Source organism: Varanus komodoensis, unplaced genomic scaffold, assembly GCF_004798865.1.
Source record: "Varanus komodoensis strain SLA01 unplaced genomic scaffold, ASM479886v1 scaffold1, whole genome shotgun sequence".
NCBI classification, from domain to species: Eukaryota; Metazoa; Chordata; class Lepidosauria; order Squamata; family Varanidae; genus Varanus; species Varanus komodoensis.
The window spans coordinates 104,024,761-104,037,820 of NW_025335268.1; the positions used below are offsets into that span (position 1 = coordinate 104,024,761).

Consider the following 13,060-nt stretch of genomic DNA (forward strand, 5'->3'; position numbering starts at 1 on the left):
AAAAATTATTCCAGAATAAATTTACTAGTTCAGATCCTGAATACTGCACAACCCTTTCTTGCTGCTGCTGCACCATACTATAACTACTCCTCTGGAAATGGTTACAATGTGTATTGCAGGTAGATGTTCTTGCACCTTCCTTCCAAGAGCTTGTTGTGTACCTGTTATTTTATGGAGATTAGATCTATATCATTTACCATGCCAATATTTTAAAAAACCAACAGTGCAACCCCAATACAGTGCAATACAATCTTGTTCTCATAAAGTTGGATTATTCATGTGGATTATTTAATCCTCAATGAGCTGTGGTGCGTGCCAGCATGGCAGTGTGGGCTATATGAGAGTTCAGCAATACCCACATGATCTTCAGTTTGTAGCTGAGCTATGCAAATATTGTTTAACCCTTGAATAACCCATGGTGGCTGGGTTCAGATGATACACTACAAGAGAGTTGGATTGAAGTAGCACTGTAGAATAACTGAAGTAGATACAGTAATTTAGTTTGACCCATGGTAGGATTTTGCTATAATTGGATTTTTACCCTGTCCCTTCCTTTCCTCTCTTTTACATGGTTAGGTACAGCGAGGTGGTAATGATCAGAAATCCACACTCCCTCCCCCTGAGATGGCTGTTGGTACAACTCCTCCCCTTCTTCCATGCTCCCATTTTACAGCACCTGCAGCAGTACTTGGTGCCATGAAAATAAAAAACAATAAAATTAAATAAGATAAGATAAAACTTTGGAAGGTATGCAAGAACATCAAAAACAATGCAAAACGTACAGGTTCAAATGGCTCATAAGTTTCATTACTAATAATGGATAAGACATGAATGGGACAATCCTATGATAGTTCATAGACAGACAAAACCGAGGGTGGCAAAACCGACTCTCGGGAGCTGCATGAGGCTCTTTGAGTTTATTTTGCAGCCCTCCACATGCTTCTGCAGGTGCCCATGGGCATCTACTTGACACTGGCTGCCCCCCACCACGCGACAAAGTAGGGTATGTGCATATGTTGGTCCACGGAGAACCCAATGGGGCTTTCATCTGAAGACTGAACTGAAAGCAAGGATGGAGCTGAAAGCAAGTGAGTCTTTCCAAGGAAGATACCTAAAATGGAAGGATGAGAAACGACAGGGTGCAGATGGAACTAAGTAAGCGTGGTCATGTAATGCTTCCAGTGCATCAGCAGGGGCGATAGCATAACTACTTATTTCAAGGCATTGCAGAAAAAAGCAGCATGGCACGAGCACACTGCTGGATGGGCTCATTTCCATTTCAGGATTGCAAAAAATGCTGCATTTTTGCTACTGAGGGATAAAACCAGGAAAGTGACTGAAAAGCAGAGGAGCGAGCCAGGACCACGGCAATTTCATCCAAACCAGTGTGAATAAGTCGTGGCGAACACACAGTAGAAGACTCATCTAAAAATGCTTATAGTCTCTGGTCACTGAAAATGAGGCACTGAAATGTAGGACGAAACCTGTGACACAGTGAGAAGTGTGTGCCCACCATGGACAACAATAACCCTCCTCGTACCATCTTTACTCTCTGTTGTTTTCAGCCCGAGTGTATAGAAACACCCCTGAAGTAGAACAGATGAATGTAATTGTTGGGGATGGGAATGTCAGAGTATAAGATACTTCCACTGCAGGTCAAGCACTTTAATAATGCTCACGGTGCTCTGTTGTAGCTCCTGGCTGAAGAGAGCACAAGTGTGAGAGAAAGAGAGCTTGTATAAGACTAAAAGAAGGTTCCTAGTGCCATAAATATACTTTTTATGGCTTTCACTTGATTCACTACATTAAAGGAAAAAAACCCGCTAGTGGGGTAGCAATTGAGCATTGTTTGATTGTCATTATTATTCATGATATCATTTGTCACCTACTTTGTTTTTGCAAAGGCTATATGGACTCCCACTGTTTTGTGTTTGGTATCTGGCTTCCCTCTAATTATGAGTCCTATTCCTGGTTTGGAGAGCTTTCATGTGGGATGCCTTTTTCTTTCCCCCTTTGAGTGAAAATTATTTTAATTTTATACAGCCATTTTACACGCATTATGCAGCAAGTTTTGTTACGTGCTGTCATGAAATCTCACCTCACTAATGAGTTCTCCTGCTTTCTTAGCCTGCTTCACATTTAATGACCCAGTGGCGATCCATCCAGCTCCTTTCATCCAGTTCAAATCAGCTCTGTATCGGTTCTGACAAAAGGAGAAGAAAATGCACCATTGTTGCTGCTCGCACATTAAAAATGCCACCTAAAGAATTCACACATCAGAACACCAGCTGAGTCAAATTAGTGCCTGCTTTTGTTTTATCGACTTCCTTGCAGTTGTGAGCAGAAATGAGAAGGGTGGGGGAAGAGATTAAGAAAAGAGATGATGATATTGCTAACAGCAAAAAATCTGCTATAAAATGTAAAAGAAAATACATTTAAAGAGCTTTTTAAATTCTCTGCTATGGCTTGCTAAATGGTTTCTATTTAAACCAACACAAAGATATCAAGTATTAGAAACAGAGCATGAGTTTTCTCAGTACAGACTCTGCCCCATTCTATTACTTGAAATTAAGAGTCAGTCTTAGGAGTAACGTAGGCTTACTCCCAGGTAAATGGGAATAGAACTGTAGTGCTGGGATGCATTGGAACATTAGAAACAGCCAGTAGCTTTGAATGTGTGGCCAAATCCCTAGGGGAGTGGGTGTTTTTTGCTTTGCATTTCTAAGGTATTGTGCTTGCTTATAACTTACCCTCTATGCATCTATACTTTTCTTTAATCACCCATGCCCAGGTCCATGAGGGGAAGATCAGGAGTCCCTAAGACAAGCAGAGATGACCCACTGGTCCTGCATTGCCTTAGGAAACACCCGAGCTTTTTCTGTGTTCCAGTCCAACACATCTGGAGCATGCCAGGTTCAGGAAGGATGGCTTAAATAACCCTGCAAGTTGCCAATATGAGTAGCAGATAGGCAAGGGTCATTGGACAGGAGGGTTCCTCCATCAATGCAATAAATCTCAGATACTTCAAAAGGTCAACATGATGCACCTTTGTTGATCCCAGGCACTCCACAGAGAGAAAATATAAAAAGCAACCTTCATTCTGATTCTAGAGCACAAATTTGACTTTTAGAAAGTCCACATTGGTGGAAATTCCTTTGACATTGCCAGAGGGGGAAGAATTCTGTATAAGTTTAAACAATGTAAAACTGCTTACATCACTCTGCAAGCCGTAAGCCCACTTGGCCCATTCTGTCTTCATGTCCGTAGGCAAAGCAGTGTAACGGTGCATGATGGTTTTGTATCCCCTGTCAGTGGCCAAATCCTGAGCTTTCTTGGCATGGACAAGATTGATCATATCCAGAGATACATGATATTGATTCTTTATGTCCTCAGATGCCCTTTTATACTCCAGATCACTCTGCAACTTTGAAACATGGAGCAAGTGAGCCATTTGTGAGTCTTCGCTCACACCTTTCACTCCAATCAACTTTCCTCTTGTCTTCTCATAATTCTCCTTGTATTTTATCTGTAAAGGAAATAAAAACCAGAATGGATCATAGGTGGGAAGAAAAGTAGCTAGGCCAAAGTCAGTACTAACAATAGCACCGGGTTAAGGCAAACAATCTGTTTCAATACGCAATCTGAGAGTTTCCTTCCCCACCAAAATTATTTTTTGGCATCTTTTCCCTGGTAAAACTACTGACCATGGACAAAATACCTAATATATACTTCTCTGGGGGAAGGACACTTTCAAATTGTGTATTGAAATAAAATGCTCCCCAACCCTATATTGTGTTCAGTGGGATTTACTTCTAAGCATACAATCAAAGGTTTGCACTTTTAGTGACTGTTGCTATTTCCTTCCATCACCTTGACTGAACCAGTAACAGTGGTACAACAAAAAACTAGATTGGGACTATGGCAATCTAGCAGAAGAGGACAGAAGCTTCCTTCTATCTGATTTGATCCCCACATCCTTATTTTTTTAACTCTCCCTCCATGGGGGATAGAAATATGGGATGAAAACAGATGAGCAGAAATTTAAGTTGGTCTCCTCTGAAACACCACATTTCCAGTCCAAGTTGGGATCATGTGTAGCTCCAGAAGGGTAGCATCTATGATCTCACATACTTTCACCGTGAGTGATTAGAGTGCTTAGTTTATCCCTCTTTCTTTTCCTCTGTATTATTTTGGTGGAAATAATGGAGCAAGAAAGGAAAACATGAAATGTTGTGATTATGGCTCAGGGTAATTTGTGGTAATCATTTTCCCCATCACAGTCCTGAGCAGAATACTACCTACCCAATTACTGCACACCTGCCATTCACAACTAGAGGAAAGGTCTGATTGGCAGAAATGGAACCTTGCCCTGCTATTGCAAATAGAAGGTGCAGGGAGATTTCATTTAGGACCATGGCGGGAACAAAGTATTAAAGCTCCTCCTCCCACCCACAGCCTCAGTTAAGTTTCCCACCAACTGCTGTTGGCAATTTAGATTAAAAGATATCATGCATAATGGATGAAACCATATGGATAACATCATGTGTAGTTTGGCCCTAATAAACTTGGAAATTTTATTTACTTATTTTCAGGGTTTCTATGCTGTACCACATCCAAACAGATTCTGGAGCAGTAAATAGTATAAGATAAAAACAAAAGAATAAAAGCAAGATGTTGAACTATATATAGAAATGAAAGGACATTAAGACTCTGGCTGGTTAACAATAAACGTCTTCCTGTAATAATGTGTCTTTAGCAGGCACCAAAACCAGACCGGTGTTGGTACCTGCCTGACCACCCAAGGCAGTGAGTTACATAAAAATGTGGCCACCACTCTAACGGTTTTTCTTTTAGGAGTACATTCTAATCTGGAAGCACCTGAAAAATGTCCTCTGATGATTTCTTTGACTGGGCAGATCAGTAGAGGAAGTATCCTAGTCCCAAGCTGATCAGAGTATTTTTACCAATAGCAAATCATTAGCCATTGCAGTTCCTTCTGCACAGGAGTTGCACGCTGAAAAGAGTAACTCCCAACAAGAGCTGAGTAGGTGCATTTTGCACTGACCCCAGCTTCTGGAGCAGCCTGGAGGACAGACCCACACAGAGTACATTGCAGTAACCAATCTTGAGGTTACCAGCCCCAGTATCACTGTGGTCAAATTATCCCTGTCCAGAGGTCGTAGCTGGCAAGCCAGTAGGAGGTGTAAAAGGCACTCTGTGCTACTGCAGTCAGTTGTGTGTCCAGCACAGCAACAAAATGCCTCCAGACTGCAGTTCTCACCTTTCAGGGGGAGTACAACCCCATCCAGAACAAGTAATAACCCTGTCTCCTCACCCTAGGAACCATTCAGCCACAGGGCTTCAACTTCAACAGTTTATTGCCCATCACTGATCAAAGACTTGCACAGACTCTCCTTACTCTGTTGTCCCAAGAAGATAGAACAATGCATCATCAGCATAATGAGGGCTCTTGGATCCAAATCTCCTAATGTCTGCTCTCAGCTGCTTCATATAGATGTGAAATAACACTGGGGACAGAGGTGTATCCTGCTGAACCCCATAGTCAATTGCCAACAGTTCGAGGAACAATCACCCAATGTTATTCTCTGGAATCAATCTTGCAGGTAAGACTGGAAGCACTGTGACACAATGCCTCCAGGACATGGCCCACGGACTTCAGTGCAGGAGCATGCTGTGCTCAAGATTATCAAAAGCTAATGAGAGATCCTGTAGAATTAACAGGGTTTCTTTTCTCCATCCCTCTCCCAATAAAGGTCATCCATTATAGCGACAAGAATAATTCAGTCCTATAACCAGGCAAAACCAGAAATGGGTCTAAATAATCAGTATCCTCCAGCTGCTCTGTCATAATCATCTCAACCATCTTCTCTAAAAAAGAAGTGCTTGCTACTGGGCAGCAATTATCAAACACCATTGGGTCCAGAATAGTTTTTTTTTACTGGAATGGTCATACTACTGTCTCCTCGAAAGCAGGAGAACCCACCCCTTCTTGCAGCAATGCGTTTACCTGTCCCTGATCCCAGCCAGTTAAAGCAGCTCAGCTAGCTTGCATCAGGCCATAAGGGCCAGGACCGAGAGAGCACATGGCCACACCGCTTGCTCTCTGTTAATGTCATCAGGCTGTAAATAACTGAAAATGATCCCACAAAAATCGAGCAGATGGTGACATCAGACACTGCAACAGGAGATGCACTAACAACAGTGTCAGGTTTGTTGTGGAGACCAGTATGATGCAGAAACGTCATGGTGGGTCTTCAGGGAAGCCTGGGCCCTTTCACTGGGGAGTGTTAAGTGCCCTCAGAGCAGGCAGAAGAGCTCCACTCGGATGGTGACTTAAGTCTGCAATGGAGCCCACAGAGCAACACCTCTTTGCTGCCCATGCCACCATGCAATAGCCATAAGTACGTGCTCTAGAAAGGGTTCAGTCATCTTTACTTCAGGTCTTACACCGTCTCCGCTCTAGCTGATATCTAGCACGTTTCATCAACCGCAGCTCCTCGGGATACCAAGAAACAGAGCGGCCTCTACAGATAAAGCTGTAGAGCTCATAAGGGCACATAATAGCTCCCTAGGCTAAAGCAGCCATATGTTCTCGTTTAATCAGTACTCACATCACTTGCCAAGTCCCTCTTTGCTTTGGCTGTCAGGAACGGTATTGCATCAAGATGCAGTTCAAATCCTTTCTCCTTCTGCTTCTCCCAGCTACTCTTGTAGATTTTCTTAAAAGATGTCAGAGTCATAATTACCTTTTTGTTACTGCTTTGTGACATAGGTGCAACATTAGCATCTGAAAGATCCTAATAGAATCAGCTGCCTATTGTTTCAGGAGCTATTTCAACATATTGCAAAAACCAGTCCTAATTCCACCTGCTTGTTCGCACTTGTTTAGATTTAGGAGCTATTTATTCAGGATGCAATATTATCTTGTAATTATAAAGTCATTATTCGGGCATCATTAGAACTCATGAACCCTCCAGCAGCCTTCCCCAACACAGTTCTCTTTATATACTAGAGTACAACTCCCATTATCCCTGATCTTTACTAATGCTGACCAGGCTGGTGGATAATCTAACCCCAAAATATCTGACAGGTTTGGGAAAGGTACTCAACAGGATGAACTCAAAGTGAATTACTCGTTCAATTTACTGAACAGCACTGAAGAATAGAAATATTAATTCAAGGACCTACAACACAGACTTAAACTAGTCCAAAAGTCATTCCCGCTGCCTAAGAAATTATAGTTATCTCTAAGGGACTAGGTTTCTCTGCAACTTTACTAAATTCTTATTGCCAAAATTCTTTGTGAAAAGTCCAGATAGTTAAAACTATGACAAAAGAAAACTTTTGTGAAAGCATCAACAATTATCAGGATTTCAACAGTATGAAAACATGGCATTCACATCCATCCCTACCTCACTAATATTTGCAGCATTTATTCTGGCCTGTATGAAAAGTGGCTCATCCTTGCTGATGGTGTAATTGTGAAGAAAATTCTCTTTTCCTGATCTGTACGCAACCTGTTCATAAAGGGAAACCAAATAGTATCAATTCGAAGCATAGACACTCAAGATTGTCAAAAGATTTACTGACTGATTTTAAATGTGACTTGTTTCTATAGATTAGTGTTACCTGAAGACAAAGCATTGGTCTAACCAGATATGAACACAAGTGTCCCTTAGTACTAGTTATTTATCTATCAACTATTTAATTGATTGTACCTTGCTTTTCTACAAGGAAAAATGGTGCTCAAGGCAGCAGTCTTGTTTAAGAACTAAAAAAATGGTACAGGTACCATGTAAGATGGACAATTTAATTTTAATAATAGACAAAAAAGTGTCAGTGAGGAAAGAGCAACTGCAGATGTTCTAAGAGACCTAATTTAGTCTTTTCCTCTCTAGTTAGGAACATGGCCTTCATCATCATAGCATCAGAAATCTGGCAAGCATGCATCTTGATACCCTTTGGAGTTAAAGGTTTTCTACCTGTGGAAGTACAGAGTTCAAAAAAAAATCTTAGAAGTGCGCCTCAAACCTATGTAAAACAACAACAGATGTTCGTGGCTGGATCCTATTGCTTTTCAGTAGTGGTGCCTGTCCCCCAAAATTGCCTATTTTAATGATAAAGAGTCTGTCTGGAGAGAAGGTAAAATAAGGACTCACATCACTCTGCAGTTCCTGGCTTTTCTTCGCATGTTTGATATGGGAACTGTCTGCCACACTTGTGAACTTTAGAGCATCAGCCTTCTGTCTGTACTTTTTCTAATTAAAACAGATTAATTAATTTGTTTATTTTGTAAAGCAAGATGATACAGATCTCTTTGCCACAGTTCTTCAAAGGCCGAAAAGAGATGAGTTGTGTCCCACTTGCTATTAGCATAGGCTGCTGTAATGCAAGCTTTTCATGTGACCCTCAGCTAAGAAAGAAAGGCAAGATCACATTAATAAAATGGGTGCTGTGTATGTGTCATGCAGCCTTCCACAACCTGGTGTTCTCCAGATGTATTGGACTGCAAGACTTATCATTCCCAGCAAGAATGGAGGACTGGTGGAGGGCACAAAGTTGGGTGGAAAATGAGTTCAACAAGCCTGGTATAACAGGATTACCATTTTATTTTCTTTCTTTTTTTGCCCATCACCAAATAATGCAGATTAACTAACCAATGAAAATTCCTGAATGAATACCTTTACTTATCTCATTTAGATATGAGACATATTCTTCATGCTGTCTCCCCTTATACATATTCTGAAATATATATAGGCAAAATAAAGCCAGCGGATACCCATGTTCCTGTATTTCTAAGGATTTCCAGGTGTGAATCAGAGTGGTACAAATAGCAAAGGATACCTGAACTTAGGCAGATACTTGTCTAAGTATCCCCACATTACAAAGTGACTCATATGCTATACTTCTGGTACATGTTTTATACAATGTCTTCAAAACATAAGAAAAACAGTCCAGAGAAGTTAAATATTTGGATTGCTTTATCATATCTGTGTGAAACATAGCTTAATAGCATAAACTGTTTCTAAGTGAATCTTCCTCTTGGTTTGTTGCTGTCAAAAGCACCATATGTTTCTGTGTGTATGTATGCACATATTGTTTTCATAGCAGCATCCATTAGAAATAGGAGGCAAACTCAATACTTAATATTGAAGTTAATCAATACTTCCATGCCATCAACTCCACAATTGAATACCTCAATCAAGGATATGTACTTCCATGTATGCCTCCACGTGGTACTCCTTTGGAGAAATACTCTATTTCTGATAGGTGAATATATTCACTTTCACCCCATTACTTTGCCAGCTAAAAAAAAGATCAGATTCATTTCTGCTTTATTAAGGTACACAACACTTCAAAGAGATGCCTATTATTTTGCATTCAAGATCGGAGAAGAGTGAGGCATATTAGGAACACTTTAAAAAATGATGTGTACCCCAGTAGGAAATTATGCAAAAAATAACAAATGCCAGCTCCTAGGTGGGTATAAAAGTGTCCAAGAAATGTGCTAGCTTCAACTGATCTACATTTTACATGGTTCAGAAATGAAGACGTGTATCAGCCAATCATAACTGGATGCAATATCTCTGCGAGTGAGTATTTCTGTGGCAAACCCCAGCAGTAGGTGTCACTTTGCTTCTCTGCAAGATACCAGATCTGAGCACTGCTGTTTCTTTCGGTCTGTGCTTCATAGTGCCACTGTAGCCAGATGTCAGAGATCTACAGCATCAGAGAATAATCACTAGTAATGCTAAATACTCTAGCGATTCTTCCTTCCTTAGGCACTGGAGGTTTCTATGAAATATCACTCCTCCCCACACTCAATAATTTCCAGCTTTCTTGGATGTGTTAGCATCCTCCACACTGAATACAACCCAACATGAATGGCAGTTTTCCAGGGCTTCGGTAAATTCAAATATAGTACAGTACCATATTCTCACATTTTCTTTACTTTAAAGATCCATATTAAACTGCAATATCAAAACACTGACCTCACTAACAAGTTCCCCTGCTTTCTTGGCTTGTTCAACATTGAGACTTCCATCTGCTATCCAGCCAACTCCTCTCATCCAGTTAAGGTCTGTCCTGTACTGAAGCTGGAAAAAAGGAAAGCTCATTATTTAATAGATTATGATGAGAGAAAGATGATAGATGGAGAGAGAGAGATCACTAAAACAGGTGAATTTGCTAACTTTGGGTAGCAAATGCAGAAATTGCACTCTGGTGCTATCCACAATTCTCTTCTACAAATATTAATGAAAAAATAGACACCTGTTTGAAAAACAGATTTTTTTTCCCGTGTCTTTTCACTGGAGGTTAATATGATCCTTAAATGAAATATTTAAACTTAAGCAAACTCCTAGTTGCCATGTGCCATGGATTCGATGCAGTATAAAATTTGCCTTCAATCAGCATTCCATAGCAAAAGAGGAAAATACCTACCTCACTTTGTAGGCCATAGGCTTTTTTGGCCCACTGAGTCTTCAGGTCTTCTGGAACTACCGTATACTCATGAATTTTCTTCCTATAGTCAAGGTCACTAGCCAGGGCTTGGGCTTTCTTGGCATGTTTCAAATGTATCATATCCATTGGCAAGTGAAAATGTGCTTTATTCTTCTCAGAGTCCTTTTTATATACAATCTAGATAACATCAAAATATTGCGTTCACCATGATATGAAAGAGTCAGAAGGAAAACACCAGTAAAATATAAAATGTCTTTATTTCAGGGTCATGTAACCCTTCTGGGCAATTTGGGAAAATGCCCTAAGCACCAGCACAAAATGGCTGCTGTGGAAAGCGTAGCAAGGATAAAACAGGCCCTGAAAGATGTACTACAAGGCAGAGGTGGGGTCTGGCCCTGCAAAACACTAAGTTACTCCTTTGAATTCACATTTTTCAGCCCAAACAGAACCTATCTCATAGCAGTCCCATCTATTGGCAACAGAATGTTATTTTTGTTTAAGTATATCAGGACCTTGGCAGGCACGAAGAAAAGTGTCCAAGGGCACCACGTTCCCTACTCCATGGGTTGTATCCAATGGTAACTCAACTTAAAGTAGACCCATTGCAATGAAAGAGATTTAAGTTCCTAATAACTAAGAAGTTCCATACATTTCAAGGGGTCATCTCCCAGTAGAATTAATATTAGATGTAACTTTATATCTACAACTGGTAGGTTTTTCCATTGTCCATGCTTCTTTCACATGCAACACCTTTGCACAGCTTCGGGTCTGACTGCTTAATAGTGCAGATCTAGACAAGTCTATTCAAAGAGCAGTCCCATTGATGTCAATGATGTTCACTTCCAGTGGCCCAAAGTCATCCAGTGAGCTTCATGGGCTCTTCATGGGGACTAGAAAGTGGATCTCCAGTTCAGCAACCTAACTACTTTACCACACTGGCTTTTAGCAAGTTTAGCAAATGTTTCTTTCAGGTATCCATAGTGACTTGTAATTTTGGGGTTCACATAGCATAAATTCACTGTTTATTGCATGTTTTGCTTAGCACCTCCAAGTTTTTTGCTTTGGTCTCTGAAAAAAAGTGTATGGAAGACCCTTCATATTAAATAAACAGCTAATCCTGTGGCTATTTACTGAGAAGTACAATGGAATGTACAATGCATTCATAGAATTGGAGCCTTAAATAATTTGTTTTCAACAAAGTTTTCAGCACTTTTTTTTTCTTTGAAACCAAAGCTTCCTCATATGAGGAGACTGAGAGTGCACTTTGAACTCTTCTTCCTCTTCTACTTCCCTTCATGCTGTGAATTGGCCATCCATCCATTCCCTTTGGTAAAACAAAGTATGGTATTACATCTTCAGTGGAACCAATCATGATTAGTTTTTCACTAGGATTAGTTTTTGCACCATTTTTGGTGTACTTAATGTACACCATATCAGGAAAAGAAAGGGCAAAATATTCTACCTTGAGAGGTCTTTTGCCCTGAAGGGTGGCCTTGCTCAGTGACAGACCTCTTAGCCTAACTCTTCTTAGTGCAGGATGCAAGGCTGAGGACTGAGAGGTGGCAGATCCAGCAATTCCATGGCTTTCACCCTTTTTACTGCAAAATAGTCATTTTCTCCCTTCCTGAAGTGGAGTTCCAACCTCAGGCAAGGGATCCACTGCTGGATTTTATCCAGTAGATAGGAAAAGCTTGCAGGGACAAAGTGGCAGTCACATCTTCTTTTCATGGCTACAGCTCTGTCTCTGGCCCTGGAAAATTAGATCTACTCCATCCTGAGGCCTTTCAGGTGGTCTTAAAATTAGTTTTAAGCTTCTGATGATTTTGGAACAGAGCTGAAAGTTTTCAAAGCATTTGGGGGCCACTAACTTGTGCATAGATAGACAGGAAAAAGTTGTACAACTCCCATTATCCCTCCATACTGACTGGGCAAGTTAGGAATTGTGGAAGCGTTTTGCTATTTTAGCAGTTTTCGTGCATAGATGAATGCTGATAGCTAGATTGTTTCCTTGTCTTTAAAAATGCTCTTTGTGCTAGAATTTCTCTTGTTTAAATCCATATTGAGGAAATCTTGCTTAAATCTTTCTCCCAGGTTGTCTGTTCAAGAGCCCAGATTCTAAACAAAGGCAAAAGGTTTAAAATAACTACTAAACTACACACATGGTCTTGGAACTACTGAAGGCTAAAGGGAGAGAATAATAGGATTCTATTTTTAATCTACATTGTTTAGACTTCGCTAAACCTATTTTGGCAAGTCTTCATCAAGTAACAGTGTATCTGTACTGAATATCCCCAAAAATAAATTAATGGACATATTCATTCCCACTGAAATAATTTTAAATTAGAGCTTAGATCATGGTGTTTAATATAGGCCACTTAAAAATGTGGCCTATATTTGGAATATTGGTAGCTTTTTAAGGTTTTTATATCTATTTCTGTACTATTTATCGATATTTACATATTGTCATGTGTGTTCTTATATATTGTTGTAGGATTTTACCATTTTGTTTTAATTTTGTTTATTGTGACAAATACATTATAGATACATCTTTAATATTTACACTCTAAATTTTGTC

General features: G+C 40.2%; 1 protein-coding gene across 2 annotated transcripts in view; it reads right to left on the reverse strand.

The window, feature by feature from the left end:
• Positions 1-13,060, reverse strand: part of LOC123027880 (nebulin related anchoring protein) — a 73,445-nt gene that overhangs the window by 30,211 nt on the left and 30,174 nt on the right. For both annotated transcript variants that reach the window (XM_044439190.1, XM_044439182.1), the window contains exons 19-25: positions 10,465-10,662; positions 10,014-10,118; positions 8,181-8,279; positions 7,434-7,538; positions 6,633-6,740; positions 3,215-3,526; positions 2,099-2,203 (exon numbers count right to left, since the gene is read on the reverse strand). In XM_044439190.1, coding sequence (XP_044295125.1) covers positions 2,099-2,203; positions 3,215-3,526; positions 6,633-6,740; positions 7,434-7,538; positions 8,181-8,279; positions 10,014-10,118; positions 10,465-10,662 — 1,032 coding nt within the window. The remainder of the gene's footprint in view (positions 1-2,098; positions 2,204-3,214; positions 3,527-6,632; positions 6,741-7,433; positions 7,539-8,180; positions 8,280-10,013; positions 10,119-10,464; positions 10,663-13,060) is intronic.